Here is a 24,578-nt window from a genome sequence, read left to right as displayed (position 1 = left end):
CTGGTGCACTGCAACTCCTTGCATTCTCCATTGTGATGGAAACCGCACTTGTTGCACTTGGGAAGATTACCGGAATAAGGTCTGGGAGCATTTGAAACAGCTGAGGCTGGAGCATGTGGTGTGGCTGGAACTGGTGCGGTGGCAGCATTAACTGCCACTGTCTGTTGCTTCTTGGAAGTCTCGGGGCCTTGGCGCCCCTTCCTTTTGTTGTTCTTCCCTTTCTTGCCCTCACTTTCCTTCTTGGCCTCAGTCTCCGCTGGCTTCTCACCCTTTTTGTTGTTGTGGTCATACAACTTCTTCGCCAATCTTTTAGCACTGTCGAAGGTTTCAGGATTTGCAGCTATCACATTTCCCTGGATCGGTGAGGTTAGTCCCCAGATGAATCGCTCAATCTTCTTTCCTTCCTAGGTGATCACACCCGGGCATAACAGAGATAGTTCACTAAATCTCGATATGTAAGCATCGATATCCACATTCCGCACAGAGAGGTTCCACAGCTCTTGCTCCATTTTCTGAATCTCACCTCGGGGGCAGTATTCAGCCATCAACATTTCTTTCATTTCCGACCACGACATGGAGTTGGCTACAGGGAGTGTCATGGATTCCACGTGTCCGTTCCACCAAGTGAGCGCTTGATCAACAAAAGTGCAGGCTGCGAACTTCACATTCATCTCCTCAGGACAGTCGCATATCTCGAATACCGATTCCACCTTCTCGATCCATCACTTCAGAGTGATCACCCCTCCAGTGTCGTTAAAAGTTCGTGGTTTGGCGTTTGTGAAGTCCTTGTAGGTACATGTTTTGGTGGGTCCTTGATTCATTCTGTTGTTCAAACTCCCGGCCCCTTGCCCGTTGCCTCCTCCGTTGTTCCCTTGGTGAATTTGTGCCATAGCTGCGGTGACCGCAACAGATACGGCCGCCTGGAATGCAGTGGTGTCAGCTTCGGGTGGGGTTGGTCCAGGGTTTCCGCGAGTAGGTCGGCGAGGCATCTTTCTGTCATGAAACGGAAAGATGTTGAGTGTTTGGGGTTTCTGTGAGGTTGTGATCCTACTGACTAGGTGCATGGTACGAACTTAAACAATTCTACCATTTAGCATACAATCATAGATTCTCAACACATAGCAATTTGTAATGTCATAATAAAACACGCAAAAGTTCACTAATATTATCCGTATTTAATACATGAAAATTTAGCTCGTAGGAGCATACATGAGTGACACTAGTTCGACAGCATAACGACTCTATGAGTAGTGTAGTCACTTAAACATAGAGTCGGGGTACATAGCATAGTTCCTAATGACCTAGTAAGATAAGTCTATCCCTAACCGCGATGAGCTGTGTCCGGGGGTGGTGCTGAGGATGTGGATGCTCCCTGAAGACGAGCCACTTGTCGTTCTGCATCCTGGAGTCGAGACTCCCACCTCACCTGCCTCATGTGGAACTCTCGAAGGACATCACGTGTCTCCTGTTCCACACACTCAACCCTAGTCTACAACTGGCGTACCTGATCAGCAGTGCCCTGAGCAAGGTCGCCAGTGTTCCGTAATCGTCTCACCATGACTGGAAGGGCTCGATCAGCCGGTCCTCCATTCCTTAGGTCGAAGAACTCGCGTGACATGCCGTACGGGGGTCGCTGTCCCTGCTATCTGCTCCATCTCCAAAGATCAATACCCCAGGGAGGTGTAGGACCAGTGGGGCCCACACGGTAAGCAGGCACCCTGATCGGGTAAAGGGGGTTGATGACTTTGGACTCCGCGTCCGAATCACCCCCTTCACTGTCATCGGGTTCCTCCTCGAAGCTTCCTTCATCTTCTTCTGGTTCGGCAGGCTCGCCCTCGACTCCTGCCTCCGGTTCCCCGTCAGATTCCTCTTCGGGGTCTTCCGCAGGCTCTTCCTTAGGCTCCTCGTCTAACCATCCGTTATTCCCCTGATTAGGGAAATAAGGATCTCCGGGGTGATGAAAACCAGCCATGCTATCTGCGAGAGTGTGTAAGTATGCTAACATTATTCCTAGGATGCTACAACTATTATATAGACTATGTAGGCGTTCTTCTCTTTTGGTGATATAGGGGTTTGTTTTTAGGTTCCCTAGCTCGCGATCTCATCAGAACATGTGTTAGTTATACCTTGGAGGGAATGTAGTTGATCAGGCTACATTCACTTCTTGATATCACTAAAACAGTCCTGAATTAACTGGGATACTAGCGTTATCTTGTTTGGTTCGGCGTTGTGTTCTTATTCCTAATACAAGCAGGGGTGTTTTATTGTTATGTTTTACTTGTTTTGTTCAGATTTGGGTTAGTCCCTCTTTTGGTTTATATTTTCATATCAATGTGTGGTTAGACATGCTAGTTCACTATAAACAGAGCTCTGATACCAACCTGTCACACCCCCGAACCAGACGGTGGAAACGTCCGAGGGCTGTTGTGACTCAATTGAATACCATCACAGTGAATATACATGAAACATAACATCATTCATCACCATGCATTGAAATAGTACAACTGGTAGTGTTTACATTTAGTACATTGTTTCATAACATTACATTCCCAAAAAGTAGATTGTTCGATACTAGTTAAACAAACAACAAGACATCACTGAGTATATTTTTCCCTTCGATTTACCTGTTACCTGAGAATACAAGTATTTTGAAAAACGTCAACATATGAAATGTTGGTGAGTTCATAAGTAATGTTTGCAACATAATGTTTTGTATTGTTTTGAAAACCACCAGAAAATCCGATAATTTCTGAAAAGAGTATCGTGTAAAAAGTGTGAAGATCCGTAAGTATGCTTGTTTGTTTATATAAATGAAAAAAAAATTGTTAGACTTGGTATGCATCTTGTAGGTGTATGAATTGAAAACCCTAGGAAAACCCGATGATTTCCTAATACTTTGAATTACGCGTTTTATATGTCGTTATACCGTTGTGACGTGTGTATTCGATAATTCCAGGTGACATTGGATTAATTATGGATTGTGAATTTTTATAAACACGCATTAATGAAAACGACTAGTTTGAAACTATACAAATGATCCCTTAGGCGTCGTTCGTACTATTCACTTAATCCAACCACCCTGACTTCTCATAGCCCCACAACCGAGGAGAAAAGAGGGTGCGAAGCCCCCGCTATTTCCATAAGTCGTTCAAGGCTATCGTGAATGCGAAAGGCCCTTGGCCCAAATCGCATTGGTGAATTCTCGACTTTGCTAGCAGTACCAAAAGACCCTTGGGGCCCAACACCACAAAAGCCAGTGAAAGTCCTTTTATATGGAATTAGGTCATATAAGTCCCAAGAACATGTAAGCGAGTTTCCTTCGGGCCTAAAGATCATGTGATTGGGCTAGCTAGGCCCAACAAGCACGATTTGAAACTTTTGGGCCCAAAGATGGTGTATCGACGTCTGGTGAATTCCCGCGTGTGTATTGACTTCCCGTAATTTCAGCATGTGTATTGTAGTATCGTCGTGTATAGATTTTTGATTCATTATTGATTCGAGACCGAATCAATTCGTTTGGTAACGATTTTTGGTGTTGAAGGTGTATTATGTTTCGTCAGTAGTCGTGGTACTAGTATTTCATCATGACGGATTTATTGTTTAAAACATTGGAATTTTACTTTTGCAGCCCCTTTCTTTTGAATAAATTTACACTTTTAGCCCTTTTTATAAAAGAATTTACATTTTAGTCCTTAACCATTTTTCTTGACACTTTAGTATCAAAATTTTTTGAAAGGGGTATTTTTCAGCTATTTGAAAAACAGTTTTAGTCCCACGGAATGAATTTATCTCGGCTGAAACCTCATTTTTCGCAAATTTTACACTTTTGGCCCAAAATAGAAAATTTTTGCATCTTTGCTCCCTTTTAAATATGAAAAGTATTTTTAACCCTTGAAATGGACTTGGAGCACTAGTAGTCCCCTGTTTTATAGAAAAGTACAGTTTCAGCCCCTCTAATTTGAAAATCTCGCAATTTGGGCTTTATTGGGCCGAAAAGTTCATTTTTGGCCCATTATGCTTAAAAATTCACATTTTAATCCTTCAAAAGAGCAAATTTCCAGAAAATACATTCTTGAAACTGTTTTGACTCATCTCATCCCTCAAAATTTGTATTTTGACATTTTGGGCCCTTTAGTTTCATATTTTTAGCATTTTGAGTCCAAAAATGGGTTTTAAACCCAAAGATGTTCATATTAACCAACTTGGTTATTTTTCTAGAAATGATTTGTGTGAAATAACATAGTTTATACTTATTTCATGCAACTTAATGTAGATCTCAGTCTTAAGGTCTTTTTGACTAGATCCAACACCACAATCACATAAGAACATATATACAACCATAGAAATCACACAAAGTATACATATACTCATAGATCTACACATTTACTTGTATTCCCCCCCCCCACCCACAAAACTTATAAAAACCGAAAAATAGGGGGTATGAAGCTCACCTTGAGTTGTAGTTTCGGTTTTGAAGAGAGAAAAGAAGAAAATTTCGATCCTAGCAAGTCTTCTTGGTAGATCTCGAGTTTAGTGACTTCTAAGGTGCATGATCACAAGTTGGAATAGATTTAGAAGAGATTTTTGATGAAATGAAGTAGCTAGATCATGGATTAGTCATCAACTTACCTTAGATGATGTGTTTGTGGGAAAAACCTCCTTGAAAAGTTCTTGATTCTCGAAATTTTTGAAGAAGGAGGGAGGAGATGTTCTTCAAGACTTAGAAAGAATGGAATGAATTTTTGTGAGTGCGTGTGTGTGTTGTTTTCAGCCGAGAGCAAGAAGAGAGGGGAGAGAGTGCATGGAAATATGAGTAAGGCTTGGATGCATGATGAATAATAGCCTAGTTATCCACAAAATAACAATGAGGTGGCTAGCATAAGTCAACCCTTCTTCTTGGGCTTGCCTTGGGCCGAGAATGGAGAGGGAAAAAAAAGATTTTTGGGCTTTATTGCCCCTAAGCTCATGCTAGAGTTAGGTTGAGTGATTGTTGGCCCTATAAAATATAAGTGTGATTTTTTTTATACTTTGTTGGGCTAGTTTAAGTTAATTATGGTTCATAATGGTTCATAATATTTAATTCATTTCATTCTAGGCCCAATGTGGCCCAAAATGTTGGAATAAATGAAAGTGGGTCCAATTAGAGCCCATTTAAGAGTTCTAAGTCCAAGATGGTCAAATTGGAAGCTTATTGGTCCATTGGGCCCAATAAGGAAGTCCTAGACCAAAATTGACCTAAACAAGAACTTCTAGGGTTCCCCATTGCTTGTTGAGTATTTTGTAATGCTTGTATGATGTATTTGATTGCAATTTTGTTGTCACAGAGTAAGCATCATACATGCCCTTATGTTTTCGATTCGTAATTTTACTTAAGTGTTGTAGTTACAAGGCACAAAATTTCTAGTTATGACAGTGTAGTAGAGGACTCCCCCTCACGTGGAGCAGAGAACTCCCCCTCAACCGTTGGAGGTCTGTAGACAACTTCTTCGTCTTCATCTTCATACACAATCTTCGAACCAGAAGAGGATCCACTTGAACCATCTGAAGACACATTGAGAGATTTGAAAAGTGATGTGTAATCAAATAACCAGTCGGGACCCACTCGAGCGTCTGTTTCATTCTCCTCCAACCAGCGCACGTCATAGGATTCGACTATCTGCTTAGTCTTCTTGTTGTAAACCCTATACGCGGTGCGCGCATCATACCCTACAAAGTAACAATCATCGGCTTTGGCATTGAATTTAGGGTTGGAATCCAAGTGAAGAAGGGTGCAAGGACAACCAAATACGCGGAAATGGCTAACGGAAGGCTTGTGTCCATAGAGAATTTCGTACGGGGTCTTCATTTGTGCTTTGTTGATTAGAACACGATTCTGAACATAGCAAGCAGTGTTAATCACCTCGGCCCAAAAGAAAATAGGTAGTTTGGAATCACAAAGCATTGTCCTTGCAACGTCTTTCAATGTTCTATTTCTCCTTTCAGCAACAACGTTTTGTTGAGGCGTGTGAGCAGAGCTGTATTGACGCACTATCCCCTTTTCTGCACAAAAGTGGTCAAGAACCGAATTCTTGAACTCAGTTCCATTGTCAGTACGGAGTGCCTTCACTTGGTTATTGGTTTGCTTCTCAATCATCACAACGAACTTCTTAATCATATCAGCAACTCCCGCTTTGTTGGATAAGAAGAAGACCCACGTAAACCGAGAGAAATCATCGATCAGAACTAGACTGTATGAGCTTCTGTTGATGCTCAGGACGTTGACCGGACCAAATAAGTCCATATGCAATACTTGGAGCACTTGACTGATTGAGTTTACTTGATTGGGCAGGTGTGGTTTCCTATGGTGTTTGCCTTGAGCACAGGAAACACACTTCTCTCGTACCATCTCATTCTTAGCAAGGCGATTCAAGTTTTTCGCGTTAGCATGACCGAGCCTTCGGTGCCATAGCATTGAGTTTTGTTCGGAGACTTTTGAGAAAAGGCAAGTGACTTGTTCAGGTAGGTTGCTGTTCATGTCAATAATGTAAGCATTGCCATCCCACTTAGATTTAACAAGAATCCACTCTTCTGTGATAATAATGCCTGGCTTGAGAATCATACATTCTTTGTCAGTAAAATGGGTAGAATAGCCTTTGTCGCAAATTTGGGAAACGCTCAACAAGCTGTGCTTTAACTCGGGAGCGAAATTGACATTCTCAAAGCTTAACACTCCATTTGTGACAGTTCCTCTTTGTGTGATCTTCCCACCATCTCCGCCCACAAAGGAGACATAACCCCATTAAAAGATTGAATTTCGCTTAATTGGGAGATGTCTCCAGTCATATGCCGGGAGCAGCCGCTGTCGACGTACCAAGGACGAACGAAATTCCTCCGCAACTGTCCCTGCAAAATGAGTGGAATCATTTAGATTTAGGAACCCAGGTCATCACTGTCCTGGGTTTCCTTTTCACTTTCTCTGAATTAACATTTAAAGATCTCAAACAAGGATCCTCATTCTTAATCACTTCAGAGGGTGGTAATGATGGATTGGAAATTGACTTGGGCACCCAATGAGATTTAGGTTTTATCAAATTCTCTGATGGTTTTAAAATAGGTTTCCTTTTAGTTTGCACTGAGCCTATGGATGTTCTACCAGAATTGGTTGAAGATCCAGAATGACCTTTCGATGAAACCGATCTTGGCGGAGCCTTGTTCGGTTTTGGCAAACTATTTTGAGTTTTGTAGATAAAAACCTTTTTATTCTTTTGAAAAACAACCCTTTTTCTACTTTGGTCATCTTTCCAATCATCATTTCGAGAACGATTTCTTGAGGATTTTCTAATTAAAGACCTTCCTCGAGATTCGTTCTCTCCTCTTGGTGACAAATAGTTTACAAAGATCCTGTTTTGGCAATTCCTAGTTATATGACCACCAACACCACAATTAAAACAAATTTGTTTATTATTTGAACTTGTACTACATTTCTCAGGTTTGTTTTCTTTATAGACACTCTTACTTTTCTCAGAAGAACATGAATGAGAACTAGATTGAGATATAATAGAGGGTGTCTCAGTTGTTGTGACTTGTAGAGTTGATGGTGTTTCATGATTATTACAAGCATCAGAATTACCAAACAATTCATCAAACATATCAAAGAAATTAAATTCAACAGATGCAGAATTAGCAACATCACACAAAACATCATCAGTCTTAACATTTGAATCACAAACAGAAACAAAAATATCAGAATTAGGAACAGAAACAGAAACTCCAACTCCATGCTTCGCCTGATCTAAGGGTTGATCTGCAGAGGAAGTAGAAGCGTCAGTACTTTTAACATTTATAAATCCTCCTGAGACGAAACCAGATGGTTTTCCATAAACCATGAATGGTTCGTTAGCAATCTCATCTTTAGACAAGGGTTGATACAGATATGTGTGATTATAAGGAGGAGATACACTATCATATCCTAAACCCTTTAACTGATTTTGTTTAAAGTCCATGCAATGATCGATCATGTTGGAAACTACCTCGCTTGATCCATCAAATTTTTGAAAAGCAAAGTTTGCAGAATCAAATCTTTTCTTCAATGTATCAAGCTCGGCAGTTAGCGCATCATTTTGCCTTTTAACATAATTGTACAGTTCACATTTCTCACTGTACTCTGCCTGGACTCTTCTAAAATCGTTTATCTTAGCTTCTAATTGGGCTTTAAGGGGCTTTTGTCATTTCCTAAGTTGGTAGCCCTCATATCTAAGGTCCTCTACTTCTCTACGCAATAATTGGATTTCATCACGAAGAACTTTAACATATTCTTTACATGCATAAGAACAAGATGGTAGGGTTACCTCGCTTTTCTTGGGCTCGGAAGAGGTGGATGCCATGAAAGCAAATTGCAGCTCCATCATTTCTACCTCGGGAGCAGCTTCATCAGTCTTCAAGGAAGCATCATCGATCTGAGCTAGGTGAGCATTTTCTGGCCCTGAAATGTTCAAAGCCTGAATCTGGTCCTCCCAGTCAAAAGATTGTGCGACCATAGCGGTCTCACCATTAGCTGCAGCACCTGCACGGTTGTTTCCCACTGCTACCATCATTCTGTTGTTGTTGACCCTGCGATTTGGCTTTGGACAATCACGAGCAAAGTGACCCGGCTCGTGACAGTTGAAACATATCAGCGTGCTCTTGTTGATTCCCACCTTCTTGTCAGCATTCATGTCCCGGTTGCTCTTTCCAGTCTTCTTAGCAAACTGGTTGGCCCTGAAAACAGCCATAGCAATCTGTCACGTGATGTCCATCTCTTCTACGCCTTCAGGATGAATCTAGTCCAAATCAGAAAATGACAGCTGAGGTGGAAGATCTCCAGCTACAAAAGCATTGTAGTAGTTAACAAGCCCAATAGCTAGAGCCAGATTTTCATCAGTATCCTTAGGGTTTGAGGAAGAGGCTACATCAGGCACATTTGGAGAAGAAACAACATGTGGGGAGACAAAATGGTTGATTCTGAGGATGAGGAATAGGTGATGCAGTAGTGAAAGACTGAATCTGAGGTGGTTTAGCAGTAAACCCTTGACCTGAAGAGGACATGATTGAGGATAGAGCATTGTTGGATGAGATCCCAAGATTTGCAGTAGAGTATGAGCTCACATGATTGATCTATCTCTGTTTATCATCAATATCACAAGCTTTGATGATTGCCATGGTTTCAACAAGAGTGAGGCAGTTTAGATCCTTAGTCTTCTTAATCACAGCAACATTCATATCCCATGATCTGGGAAGAGTGTTGAGAAGCTTCTTGTTAATTTCTGACTTGGTCAAGTAAATCCCAGAAATTTTCATGTCCGTTGTGAGAGTTGTGAACCTCTACAATTGAGCCTCAAGAGTCTCTCCTGGAATGTAGTTGAACATGTTGAACTTTTGTCTCAACATGTCCTGGCGACTCTCCTTCATATCCTCATTGCCCTCATAAACTTCAATTAGGGCTTCCCATAGATCTTTAGCTAAAGTGTACTCACAAAAACCTTGAGCGATGTCGGGAGATAATGCCATAGTCAAGGTGGCTAAAGCCCTTTCTTGCTCCTCAATTTTCTCAAACTCCTCATCAGTGTAGTTTTCAACCTCCTTGTCAATCACTTGACCTCCGACTGTCGTGGTGATTCTAACAGGGCCTCTAAGAATGCTTCTCCATACCTTAAAGTCCTTCATTTTGATGTATTTTTCAATTCTATACTTCCATTCGGGGAAACCATCCGCAGACATCAATCTTGGAATTCGTGTGGTGGTGCCCATAACAGTGTCAAGTTCATGGAAATGATTTTGACCTTGAGAATCCATTTGAAATCAAGCAAATTAGGTTCAAAATTTGAGTTTACGGTTGAAAGAGTTTACGACCGTAAACTAGGTTTACGGTTCAGGGGATTACGACCGTAAACAGGGTTTACGGTATATGAGTTTACGGTTTGTGAGTTTCCGGTTTATGTGTTACTGTCCTTGAAAGATAGTTTACGGTTTATGATGATTCTGAGATTACGGTTCTTGATGTTCTTGATTCAACGACCGTAAATGGAGTTTACGGTTGACAGCAAACTCCCAGAAAGCCCTTATAAACACGATTTTTCAGTAGAAACGATTCCCTTCACCACGTAAACACTAACAGCAGGTTCGAACTTCAAAGATATCGATTGAAATAGCCCAAAAATAGCCCAAAAATCGATTGAAAGAAGCCTTAACACCGGTTTCTGCTTTGATACCAATTGTAAGGTCCAAATATGGATCTTTACCGGTAGTTAAGCAACAATCAATCACACAAGACGAATAAGATGAAAAGAAACCAAGCTTGCACACGATTATATTTCAATAAATCGTCAGATACAACTTGATGGACTCTCTGTGTAAACGCAATGGCATCAACAACCTACAAATGACCTACACCTCAACTATATATACTCGACCAGATCGTAAACTGGGTTTGCTACCGTAAACAGGGTTTACGGCCATAAACACACAAAATGTCCAACAAACCAACAAACAACTCTTAAACACAATTACAGACTCATTCTAAACCAATTATACTGAAAGCCTAGACCAAACTATTTACTGGATCCTTCAGTACATTTCACCGGTTCAAAAAAATTCAAAAAATTAATAATAATGTGAGTTGTTGACAAATATTACATTTTAATAAAATTAATAATAATATAAGACACTTGTTATTTTCATATAGCTAGTAAGATAATTAAAAGAAAAATAAAAAGGTATTTAATTTCTCAAATAACCCATTCCAAACAAAATGATCATTCTCTAAAAGCACAAAAAATTTAATTTTTCTTATTACCAATTTTGCTCATAATGTTACCATAGTTAATTAGGGATTCCATTTATTTAACAAAAACAATAATGTTATTTTTAGTTAATTAAGGATACCCTTTATATAACAAAAACAATAAACTATACAAATGATTAACGATTGTGATGCTCTTACTAGTACTATCACTTATTGTTATGGCAGCATTAATTTGACCATTATCAATATGTTGGAGTATGTGTTACGATATCACATAAGTGTAGTTGGTGAAAGACAAATACCATCGTTAAAAACAAAAATTAAATTCTGATTTTGATTAAAAAAATTTAAAAAAAAATAAAAAGAAAGAAAGAAAGGGAAGAGAGTAGCAATATTTGTCAAAGAGCGTGTGCCAAGAAGAAAGAAATCTTCCTCATCATTTTGATCCAAATCCAAATTCTTGTTGGGTTCAATCAAATTCAATCAGCTTCTGCTAATGGCACACATTTCAAAAACCCAATTTCTACATCAACAATCGGATGAATCAGAGCACCATATACTCCAAGAAGATGAACGAATTTCATCTGAACAAACCCTAGACAACACCATGACTAACTGCTTTACTTTGGTTGAAGACGATGATCTCGTGAACGTGGAGGAGGAAGAAGAAGAAGAAGACGTTCCTTACACCTTCAATTTCGATCCGTTTTCTCCGCTCAATTCATCGTTTTTCGTTCCTTCATCTTCCTCGTCCTTTTGTTATCACCACCAACATCATCATAATCGCCAGGTAAAATCGAATTCAAATTCATGTTCGTGTTGCTCATCTGAATCGGAATCAGAATCCGCATCCGAATTTCCGGATTCAACTGTTTATCCGGATTGTTTGTATGGTGACGATGAAGAATATGACCAAATGGATTTCATCACCGATTTGTTCGACTCTCGTGGAGATACCGAACTTGTTTCTCGCCGGTTTTCGAGCACTGATGTTGGTATCAGCGTTTCTGAAGGTAGTCCGATTGATGACGACAACGATGATTTCGTTTCCAGTAATATCGAGCATCTAGGGTTTGAAGGCGGCGGTTTAAGAGTCGTCGGAATCGAATCGGACTCAGATACAGAAGAATTAGGTCAAGTTAACGATAGATTTCAACCCAGTGAACCGAATCTCGAACGTTTCTGGGATTGTTCATCTATCGAGAGAGAAGAAGCAGAAGCGACTTCTAGGGTTGACGAGAGAGACGGATTGAGTTCCGTGATTGATAGAATCGAAGAGATTTCCGTTTCATCTGAAATTTCCTCAGAAGGAGACGCCGCCGTTGGGGTTTTGGAATGGGAGATCCTTCTAGCTGTCAACAACCTTGAAAGAGACCTCGAATTTGAAACCGAAGGAGGTGAGGGTTTTGTTTACACAGCTGAATTCGATACTCTAATTGGTCAATTCGTGGAGACTGTTAGAGCTTTAAGAGGTAGTCCTCCTGCGTCCAAATCCATCGTGGATAATCTGCCATTGGTGACCTTAAAGACCAACAAAGATTCAAAACAAGAAGACGACAATGTCATCTGTGCAGTTTGTAAAGATGAAATTTCGATTGAAGAGAAAGTGACAGAGCTTCCATGTCGTCATCATTACCATGGTGACTGCATCCTGCCATGGTTAAACATTCGTAACACATGCCCTGTTTGCCGATTTGAGTTGCCTACAGACGATGTTGAGTATGAGAGAAGCAAGAACAGATTGGATGTTGTTGTTGATGATGATGATGATGTTGAGCTTCGAGTTGGGTATGGTTTTCAACTTTCACCTTGATATTATATATAATATATAGATATATAATATTATGTGTGTATATGATGATATCTGTAAATAGTTTGATGTTAGTTTTATCGCAATGCAAGAAATTGCGTTTGTTGTTGTGAAATGTGGTGTCTTTTTTCATCAGTGTTTATGTTAAATGAAAATAAACTTGAATTTCATGGTTTTTGTGTGAGTTTAAGCAATATTTTTGGTAAAATTTCAAACTATGGTGTTATTTTCAAAAGTAAAAACTATGCAAAATCATACCATGTAGCAATCTTATTCTCATATAATGTAAAGTGTCAATGAAGTTTTTTTTTTAGTTAATGAACTTAAAAATTACATGATTAATCCAATAAGAGATATACATGTTTTTCTTTTACCAAATACACTATTGTTTATCAAGAGTGTAATAAAACCATAATTTGATTGTGCCCCATCTCCATAAATTCCATTCAAAGGCTCGGACACTTAACATACAACATAAACCGTTTCATCACATCTTTATTTAAAAATGATGTTGGAAAAAATAAAAGTTATATTTATTATTATTATTCTTGAGTTTTAATTCTCACCTTCATAATGCAACAAAATTGCAATCGGCTTTGCCACATTTCTTGTCGTTCAAAAAAGTTGGCATCAAGATCAAGAGAAACGCCAATAGGCCTGACAATTGGGTTGGGTTCTAGATATCGTATGAACTGAGACATGAATTTTAATCATACTCTCTGTTCATGTGTTGTTTTTCGATTTTCGATTTATGACAACTGACAACATACTACAATTGAACACATTAAATTAGTCCCGGCTTGGCCAAGTGCTTAGGGTGTCATCATTAAATCATCGAGGGGCCCACATATATCACTTTTATCCCACTTTGGGTAAAAGAAACATGTAAACTTCGACTCAATGCTCGCTTGTACTCATTCACCAAATCATACACAACAATACGTTTTATAACACCAAGTTACTGATGCGTTTACATATTATCAACGTGTAACCGACTCGTTAGATACAACTCACACATCTCGGTTTCAAGTTATAAGATATTATCTTCTCACCAATCACTCATGATAAAATCCATGAATCGATCCAAGTGAGCATGAGTTTAATCCAATACTCTAATCTTATAGCAACGCACATGAATTCTGCAGCAAACTTGTCATATGTCTAAACATTTTAGACAATCTACAGACAGATTCATGACAGTCTTCTTTCATTCCTACTTCTAAAGAATGAGCGACTGTGGAGCATTTGAATAATCTTATTATTCGGGAAGTCAAAACATGCAAAGTGAAACACAAGAATAACACTAATCCTATATGGCCCTAAACTTTTAAGTATAAATAAAACACCTTTTATTTAATCACCATATTGATTACTCATTATTTGTTGTTTCGGGTAATCAACTTCTTATTTGAATTATAACAACAATTGTCCCATGCTCTTAGCATGCACATTATGTTTACCTACGATCCTTACTTTGTGAAATAGTATAATTGAATAACATTTTCAATCACACTCATTTCACAATTCCCAATCCTTACCACAAGTGTGAGAATACCAAATTCTTACCACTTATAAAATATTTTAGATTCTAACATTTTATGCAACGGTCATTTCGTAATATCATAGCGCCAAAAACACCAAGACTTTGCCAATGAAATTACAAAGGGATCTATTGGAGATTATTACAAGACAATTCCATAGTCATGAAGTCTCATATTCAAAGTACATTCATTTGAACATCCTTCTTGTATAAAAGTTTCTAATCTAGACATTGATTCTCGATATCCAACTCCCAATATGGAAACATTTCCATATTTGTCATATGACAACTCATTCTAAATAGAATCTTATCTATTCATAATAATGTCAATATGGTCCATCCATTAGTATACTTCCAACTGTCCACAAACGACCAATCTTTGGAGAAAAAGAATCAAAAATTGAACTTTCCCATGAAGTCCCATTTATAAATTTATCTTTACATATTTTTCTTTTATTTCACCGAGTGTGACATAGTTTTCTCTAATATTATATATATGACAACATTTTTTTTTGTCGAACAACAGTTAAAAGGAGGAAAATGAAACATGCTCTTAATGGTTCAATAGATAAAATTTTAATGGTTCAGTAGATAAAATTTTTTACTGGTTCAGTAGATCAATTTTTTTAATGGTTCAGTAGATAATTAATGGTTCAGTAAATAATTTTTTTTAAAGGTAAAACATGTACATGTTGCTAATATCATATTTACATGCTTGGAGTCCAAATACACTATCGTTTATAAAGACTGTAATAAAACCATAATTTGAATGTGCACCATCTCCATAAATTCCATTCAAAGGCTCATACATTTAACATACAGCATAAACCGTTTCATCACATCTTTATTTAAAAACTAGTTTATAACTTGTGGGAACCACGGTTAGAAAATTAATTAAACTTTCTAAGTAAAAACTTAAAATTATTAATTAATAATTTTAAATAACTTATTAATTAAAAGATATTTTTTTAGTTATATATATATATATATATATATATATATATATATATATAATCGTTGATTCAAATAAATACGTAAAATATATCATCTTATAATTTGTATAAATTTCATTTTATTATAATTTGTATAAATTTTATTTTATTTTTATTCTAATATTATTAATTTAATGTAATTAAAATGTGATTTAAATTTTGAAATTTGAAATTTGAAATGAAGAATTAATAGATTGATAAATGTCATGATATTAATTACAAGTGCCAATAGATTGACAAGTGTCATAATATTTATTACAATGCCTAACATGGTGACACATGACAAAAGAACTACTTTTTTATTAGTATAGGGAGATGATGTTGAAAAAAATAAAAGTTATATTATTATTATTATTCGGAGTTTTAATTCTCACCTTCATAATGCAACAAAATTGCAATCGGCTTTGCCACATTTCTTGTCTTTCAAAAAAGCTGGTATCAAGATCAAGAGAAACGCCAAAGGAGCAATCTTGGAATCCGTAATACCAACTCCATATAAATTAGATTAACCTTTGAGTGCGAATAAGATTATGGACATTTAATTCATCCCATTCTCCCAAAAACAAAACATCATTTGCATAAAAATAAATGGGAAGTAAGAACCTCATCAAATCCATGAGATGCACCATGAAACACAACATGAGCTACAACATCCTCCATTATAACATGGAGACCTTCAATAACAATGATAAAATGAAAAGGAAAAATGGGATCTCTATAGCGCAAACCCCTAAGAAGCTGAAACTCATTCGTAGGATGCCCGTAAAATTGGAGATCTAGCATTTGAAAACATAACACAAATTCAAGATATCTATCTCCAAAACCTATAAATAATTTTTTTTTTATCTAAATATTCCCAAGAGAGTTATAAGTTTTCTCAAATTTGACTTTGAAGATCATAACCTTTTTCTTTTTATTTTTAAACCACCGAACCAACTCATTTACCATTAGAGGCCCATCCAGAATTTGACGACCTTTGAGAAAAACTGTTTGCTCTAAGCCAATGACATCATGAAGCACATGAGCTAATCTATTAGCCATTACTTAAACTACAAACCAATAAGACTAATAGAAAGATAATCAGTAATTAGAATATGGTTATCAACTTTTGGGATAACCGTAATAAAGGAGGAGTTACATCCAAGGGGGAAAGATGGCCTAGTAAAGAACTCCTACACAAAATCAATAACATCATTACCCAACAACTTCCAAAATATATAAGAAAACAGATCCGACACATGATCCACACCACAATCCCATACTGCATTTTTTTTATTTCTTCAACTATAAAGGGAGACTTAATAGAAAGAGCTAATCCAGATCAATACTTCAAAGTCTCCGACTTTGCCTAGATAAGGAAATACCATGAAATGGTTGGAATTTAGAAGCATAAAAAAATGCTTTTTTTAACAGCATTCGGGTCGGAAATCCACTCCCCATCAATAGAAATACATCTAATCAACTTTTGGCGTCTTCCTTTCTTCAACATACCATGAAAAAACGCTGAGTTCTCATCCCCCTCAATTGCCCAGTTCACCTTAGCTTTTTGAGCACCATCCAAGGATTTAATTTTTTCCATCTTCGCAACGTCACCTAGTTTTAGATTTAATAAGCTTAATCTTGTTTTTTAAATAAAACAAATTTTCTCTAACCCGGATCAAATACATACCTCGAGACGACCCCTCTAACAACATCATCAAAACCTTCCGGTTATAAACCAAGAATTAAAATTTTTAAAAGAAGAAGGACCATAATCCACCAAATTAATATGCAACAAAATAGGACAAACCCTATTCTCTAAGGTGACAGTCTATTTCAGTTGCAAAAAGCGCGTGCTCTTGTATAACCCCTCGACTAACACCTAGACTGGTGTCAAGTCTATAATCTCTTCGGGATCTTGGTTATAAGGCTTAACATCACCTACTTTCGCACTTTATTCATGTATTCTTGGCTGCGGAGGTTATCATGTGGTCCTCGGTATTCTAGTGTTCACTTCGGAGAATGCAGTCTATCGTCTACTGGGCGACGTTGATTTCCTCCCTGTGAGAGGGCGGAGGGTCCTAGGCACTACTTGTCATTAACAGGGTGGACGAAGTGCCTGAGTAGTGTGAACATCTTCAGCAACTACTCTTCCAAAGACTATGAGTTTCCTCAATCTAGGTCAAATCTAGTGAGTATAGGGTTCCATCACTCGGAACTTTAATCTCCTCATCCACTCTTCTCAGAGTTTAACTTATCGCAGCTTCCGGATTTCCGGGATATCTGCTGAGATGCTTACTTCGGGGGATTAAGCGTGAGTGGATGGTCGTAGTCAATGTCCTTGACTCTTACGACTCAGATTTCTTTACCAACCGAGGGTGTTAGCTACTATGTTGGATTAACCGGAATGACAATTAACTTCGGATTTGTAGTCATTATAGTAGCTCAACCCGCAGGGGTTCTCTTGACTCTAGCTCCCATTTCGTGGGATAGGATGAAGGGTTTTACTATGAGGTTCGTGGTAGAGCTCATACTTGGCTTAACGATTAATACTTGGTGTATGCAAGCCGTATATAATTGAGGACAGCAGGATGTTTAGTTGTGCGACTCCACCCCAGACCCACAACCCAACGAGGAACAGGGAGTAGGGAGGAAGCACACATCTTAAATCTTTTTGATCTCAATTATATACCACCCTTATGCATATACTCAGTTATAGTGGTCAGTCCCATGAGTTCCATCTTGATTCACGAACCTGATTGCTAGGTGCGAAGGGTCTTTCTGGGGGATCTACGTAGTAGGTTTCGGGTGGTTATCGCCTTTTGAAATGCCTGCAGTGCCTTTCGCTTCGGTTTCTTTCTGTCTAAGAAGGGTTGGTTAACAGCGCGCGGTACCCTTCTCCTGGGTACTTTGGAAGGTTTGAAACAATAGTGATGAATGACGGATCGCATTAGTCTTTATTATTTTTATTTTGTTTAGGTTCGGAAGAACCTTTATCTACCGAAATGGCTACGGTGAAAGTTCTTTTTACACAACACTAAAGATTTACACATGGTTGCACGAAGTCGAACCATGATTGATAGAGGCGTCGAAGTTGGCATACTTCAACATGATATAGAATGAGGGTCGATAGATTCATGTGCCGAACGGGCACACAAGTTCTAGGCGTCTCGGGTTTCGTCCCGTGTATCACTGCCCCGGATACTTGGACCGATAGAATCAACGCGGAACTATAGAGGGTCCTGAGTGTTTTCTGAATAGGGTACCTTTCATGAATTGATTCTCACGAGGCCTTTCTATAATCACCTAACATATACTAGTCATGTATAATTAAGGTGGGGAGGACTGTTGACTGAGCGACTCCGCCCTAAATCCACAACCAAACGAAGAACAGGAAATGAGGCGGCATTCACTCACTCTAGGTCTATCCATCTCAATTATATATGGCCGTAACGTATATATCTAGCCATTATAGTTTTACCTGATGAAATTTTAAATTTTATAACCGTGCTGCGACTTTCGCCTTAACGGGGAAGTACTTACATTTAGAATTAGCCTTTTAATGTTTTCGGTTAGTTATTTGAGATTTGAGAGACGTACCAAAAATCTACCGGGTTCCTTGATGCTTTTCCCCAAGCATTAGAGTTAGACTCCTCCTGTGTCCTTGTATTTTCTTTCCGTTGGGCAATCTCGCTTTATGTGCCCAATCTCACCACATAGGCGGCAAACTGTATTGGTCGCCACATTGGTGGTTGATGTAATAAACTCAACCGGGGTTCTGCAGACGCAAGCAGTATGCCCCTTCATGTTGCACCTAGCACAAAAGAGTTCCCGGCATATACCATAATGATGGTAGCTACCCTTGCTGCAGTGGGGAAGGTTTCCTAGGTATGGTCTTATTGAAGTCGGGATAGAAGGGCTGGCAAGGGTATTGACTGTCTCAGCTCGTTGCCCTTCGGAAGGTCCTTGTGCCGAGGTACTTCCCTCCTCGATCTTGAACTTTCTCTTCAGTGGATTTGGTTGAGGTTCTTGGGTGGCTGGGTACACCGAGGTTGGTTGTTGCTGTCCATTGCTTGGATCGGAATTCCTGATAGGGCTCTTGCTAACATTGGCGTTGTTAGCATTCAGTTGAGCCATGACAGCTGCTATGGCTGCCGAGATTGCAGCTTGGAACGTAGCTTCATCGAGTAGGAGAGTTAGTTTCTTGCCAGTGGATTGGTTACGCTTCTTTGGAGGCATGGTTTTTCCTACACGGAAAGGAACACAGCTGGTGAGAGACGATGGTTAACCTTGGACGTATCTATCCTTACTATATTAGGCATAAATTTTTCCCGCGCCTCGGATATTTGTTGTCTGAGTGTCGACCTACATCCCTATGATGTAGTCCGGGTATTCAAGGTAGGAGTATGAGTATCGGAAAGCCATGAGGTGGAAGTCGTTCCTACTAAGTTACCTTTATACTGGGAAAGGTTCACTCTCCGGCTTGGAAAGATTTGAGGGTAGTTCGGAACGAAATCACAGAAGAAAAGGCTCATGAAGACTTATGGCTAAACATTCTCAATCAAGGTTTTGAGATCCGATCTAATCGTATTAATTGCGACGGGAAAAGGCGATTTACCTAACACATAGTGTGAGTAGTGTAATCACTAACTCACTAGATTGTATTATTTTATGGGTGTATTAGCGTGACGAACACGAGGAAAAGACACTTCTCAGGTTCCATGTACTAGCTCCCTCTGTCTAGCTCGTATCTTTGACTGGGACCGGCGTTGGTTTCCTTCGGATAGTTACCTAGGGTTCTCTTCTCCTATAGACATATTGAATTTCTACTCCGTCTTACTTCTGATTCCGAATCTGGGTGTCATCACTTCATGATGGATGACTGGAAATCTCGCAATTTTAGGCGAATTTCTCACGGATGTCCCTAAAAAGATATAGACACTTGGTGATTTCAATAGTCTCGACCTAGTTCATTTATTTCCGAACTAGAATTCTTCTGAATGAACCTCTTCTGGGTCTGAATCAACTCTTCCGTTGAGTACCGAAGTGGATACGGTTTTCTACAGGGTTCGTGCGAGAATGGAAATGTCTAAAGAATCCTAAGAGATTATTAACATTTCACTAGGTGATCCATATCGAGTCCTGCTACGATTACATAGGGTACACAAATCATATATAGCTTAGATCCGACAGGCCTTCGAATATGTGATACTACTCTATATCCACATCTCAACAAGGAAAAGGAAGTAGAGCGAAACCACACATTCTTAGCCTATGGGATCCTTATTATATATATAACCTTGAGAGTATACCCTCTGTAATTGTAGGTATATCAATAAGGATCTTTTTAGTTCTTCACGCAAGGTTATCTATGGATCCTAAAATACCCCTATGGTATTTTAATTTCTTGTTTGTTTCTTATCTTCCGAATATGATTCTAGGATTAATGTGAGTCTTTTAGTATTCCAAAATACTCCCATAGTATTGTAAACTTTATGTTTGGCTCTAGCATTCCTAGTTGGTAAGTTTCAGACCTGTTGCAACACCACTATCACTCCCAAGCACACGTTCATCGCATCTCGAATAAATGTAGTTGATCAAGTTACATTTATTCCAGCTTACGATTAGATAACTGCCCAGGTTTGACGGTAATGCTCAACATCCGAAGACTTTTATTCTTGTTCTTCTTGTGATACTTTTGTTCAAGTGTTTAGATTCTGGATGTTCTTATACTTTGGTAAAATATAGTTATATTTTAAAGTACAATTCTTGGTCAGAGTGTGTTATCCCTATGTATTTATAGGTTGTATATCTTTTATGAATTGATATACTTATCTCACTATAAACAATTCTCTGATACCAATCTGTCACACCCCAAAACCGGAACGGCGGAAACGTTCTGGGGTGGATGACGTCATGTCAAGTATCACAACATATGCAGTATAGTAATCAAAGTACAACAACCATTGCATTAATAGTAATAGTTTTACATAGTTTACATTACATAGAAACATCAAAATAATATAGAAACTAATATAGATGCAACTCAGTTTTAGGCTGGCTTCACAAAAGCTCCCGGGTGTACCTGTCTATTGCTGACCTGAGAATACAAGTTATTTTGAAAGCGAGTATCATCATTTTTATAAATGCTGGTGAGTTCATAAGTATTTAGTGTCATTTGTGTAAGTAAGCTTTTTATTCAAAATAACTTTATAAAAAGTAGTAGTTTAGAATCTACGGTGTATTAGCGTCCTTTCCAGAAAATCCTATATTTTATAATTAAAAGCAGTCTTCTACCAAGACTCGACAGTGTTATGTTTTAAAGAGAAATTTTCCCTGAAATGCTATCATTACCAAAATACGGTATTTGACTTTAAAGAAGTATGAGAATATCACTAGTAAAGGTACTAGGGGAAAATAACATATGCCTCAGCAGAAAATACTGCTGACTAAGGAAAAGAAATCATGGACTCCAGGAGAGTATCGAATGAATGATACGCCTGGCTCAGTCTAACAAAAGGAAACACAGACCCCAGACGGTATCAAATGAAAGATACAGCTAGCAAGGTCTAAAACAAAGGAACACAGACCCCAGACAGTATCAAATGAAAGATACAGCTAGCAAGGTCTAAAACAAAGGGTGATCCTAAGAGTGTTGTTTTCAGAAATACAATATTAATTCTCATTACCTTAAGGCCATGAATTATAAGGTAAACATGGAGATACTCGTAACCATACTGATTGACACTAGAGTACTTGACGCCCTGAAAGCATCGGAATAGATGTGACATTTGTCACCCCTTGGCTTGGTAGGCCGTGGACTGTAGCTAGCAGTCAGGGTGCGGGAGTGTCAGTCCCGTATAGATCTATACACACAATGCCCGCTCTCCCTACAGGAGACTCTGGTTACCAACTCGGCGACGTGGAGATCCGTGTCTTGAAGATGCATCCCGTATAGTGAACTTTGATGTAGGTACTGGACTAACGATAGAGACTCACAATTGAACCGACTCCTTTGGAATTCGCGTACTAGAATGAGTAAATAGAGATTCCTAACTATTCCTATAATAGTTACTAGTGTCTCTGATCTATGAGTGACGAGTAGGAGGATGCCCTTGCTACCCAAGGGAAATGAACTGGCCGATGTAAACCTTTATGTCTATACATGTATACATAATATATAATTAATGTTTAAACGACCTTCAGACGGATATCCGATCCCACGAGACCACATCCAAACGAGGAAAAGGAAATAGGGCGAACTAGCCTTCCTAAGTCCTTTAAACATTGTTTATATAACTATACAAGTACAGACATGCATTTAACGAAGTAGAAGCATTTAACGAAGTAGAAACATTTATCGAAGTAGTAGCATAGAAGCATGGGGGAAACTTTGACGAAAACTTTGGAAAACCTTTACACTTAAGAAAATTGTGACTTAATATCCTTTTGTAAAATAAGCTTGAAGACCTTTGGAAATCCTTTGAAAACCTTTCATAAACAGTTTTGAATATAACTTTGATAAAACAATATAAATAAATAAAAACCTTTGTTTATAATACTGCTGTAACTGGTTTTGAAGTAAAACATACAGCACGAGAGACAATTTGAGAAAAGGTTTAAAAAAAAACGTTTTGGAAAACCACCAATAGTATTATACTTGGTAAAACAGCTGAAGGTGTGATAAATCCTTTTGCATGCGGTTTATCAATCACATATGATTGATATGATAACCAGCATGTTTTAACTTGTATTCCCCCCATAAAATCTTGTAAAAACATTTAAAAAGGTTAATTCAGGGGTATGAACTCACCTGTTGTAAGTGGATCGGGCGGAGGTGCCGGTTGGGTGCTCGGTGTCAAGTGAAGACTTGAACACACTTAGTGACCTATTAACATATGATGACATATGTTTACATACAATTAGTAATTATAATACTAATTAAACATGTATACGCAGCCTAATGAGCGGAAAAACACTTTGGTCAAGTGCTAGGAGTGTCCCGGGTAACATCTAAGGGAGTGTATGGCCTAGTTAGGGAGTTTACTCTTCAAGAGTAAACTATTTATAGAGTTTACGGCCTTAAGACCTTATCCCCATGCGTTTACGACCGTAAACTCATGGGTGGTGTGTCCTTGGATGCTTTAAGGTCTTATAATACTTGTGGAATTAGGCTAGGTTCAATTCTAGGGCTTAAGGCCTCATATGGACCATTTTAGGGAGTTTACGGTTCATGACCACTCCTTGAGGAGTTTACGGCCGTAAACACATGAGTTTACGGTCGTAAACTCATGTTAGCCCATTCCTTATGTTGTTTGGTGGTTCTAACTCATGCACGCAAGGTTCTAGTCACTTATGTGAGCATAGGAAGGTGTTAAAGGCACTTAAACACCTTGGAAAGGTGTTTACGGTCTATGAAGATGTTCTTAGGGAGTTTACTACCTTAAACACATGAGTTTATGGCAGTAAACTCATGTTGGTCTATGAATCATGTTTTTGGTGCATCAAACGAAGGATTACAAGGCTCTTGGCACTCATGGAAGCTTTTGGAGGTGTTTGAGGGTTAGTTTAACACTTAAATAAGTGTTTATGGTCCATGAAGATGGGTTTACGGTCTAAGAATATTCTTAGACCGTAAACTCATGTTTACTCCCCATTTGCTAAGATTTTGGTGTTCTAAGTCCTTTCATGTAAGCCTCTATGTCATAACTAAGCTCCATAAGTGGTTTGGAAGGGTTTTTGAGCATTAAACCCCATTTATGAGTGTTTACGGTCCATGAAGGTGTTCTTGGACTATAAACTCACGTTCTTGAGGGTTTTGGGTAATTTAAACACGAATTTGTAAGCTAGATAAGATAAACCACAAGCTAGGAAGGTTAACTTACCAATTTGAAGCTCGAAGGGGCGATTTTTGACCAAAACCCGATTTGTAGAGAGAGAAAGTAGAGAGAGAGAGAGAGAGTCTAAGGTGGGAAAAAGGTGGGGATGAAACCCACTCAACCCTTATATAGGGTGGAGTTTATGGCCTCGTTGGGGTTCACCTGACACAAACCGCGAACGGGGTTTTTCACGACTATCGTTAATCACGACAAGTTTTAAAATTATACCGCCTTAATTTTGGTTCGCTTGACGAATAATATTTAAATTATTCCAACGGGTTTAAATCCGGTCAAAAATATTTTCGGGATAAATTTGGCTAATTTTTGACGTAATTAATTTCGACGTTAAAACTAACAGAAATTTTTGTGTTGTCACAGAAACTATGTAATGATCGAGCTTACTCAATTTAGCTCCAATAGCATAATTCTAGTAAACCGCTTCCTAGTGATAGGCACATCAACAACTCCCAAATTGTCAATAAAATCATTAAAGGAACTTGCAGAAAGATGACATAAAACCAATCCATACATTTCATAAGCTTTTCTAACTACATTAAAATCACCAAAAAAGACATAATTACCCCCATTCCTTTGAAGAAAAGAAAGCAAAAAATCACAT

The 24,578-nt window shown here is 38.5% G+C and overlaps 1 protein-coding gene across 1 annotated transcript; it reads left to right on the top strand.

Annotated features, from left to right (window-relative positions):
• Nucleotides 1-11,088: 11,088 nt before the first annotated feature.
• LOC145093288 (uncharacterized) lies at nucleotides 11,089-12,746 on the top strand. The gene has a single exon (XM_079031381.1). The coding sequence runs from the start codon at nucleotides 11,256-11,258 to the stop codon at nucleotides 12,570-12,572; it is 1,317 nt and encodes a 438-aa protein (XP_078887507.1). The 5' UTR covers nucleotides 11,089-11,255; the 3' UTR covers nucleotides 12,573-12,746.
• The last annotated feature ends 11,832 nt before the right edge of the window (nucleotides 12,747-24,578 follow it).

Source organism: Lactuca serriola, chromosome 3 (assembly GCF_051521515.1).
Source record: "Lactuca serriola cultivar US96UC23 chromosome 3, Lser_US96UC23_V15, whole genome shotgun sequence".
NCBI lineage: Eukaryota > Viridiplantae > Streptophyta > Magnoliopsida > Asterales > Asteraceae > Lactuca > Lactuca serriola.
Note: the sequence above shows the minus strand (reverse complement) of the source record. Positions and strands in the feature narration are given on the sequence as shown.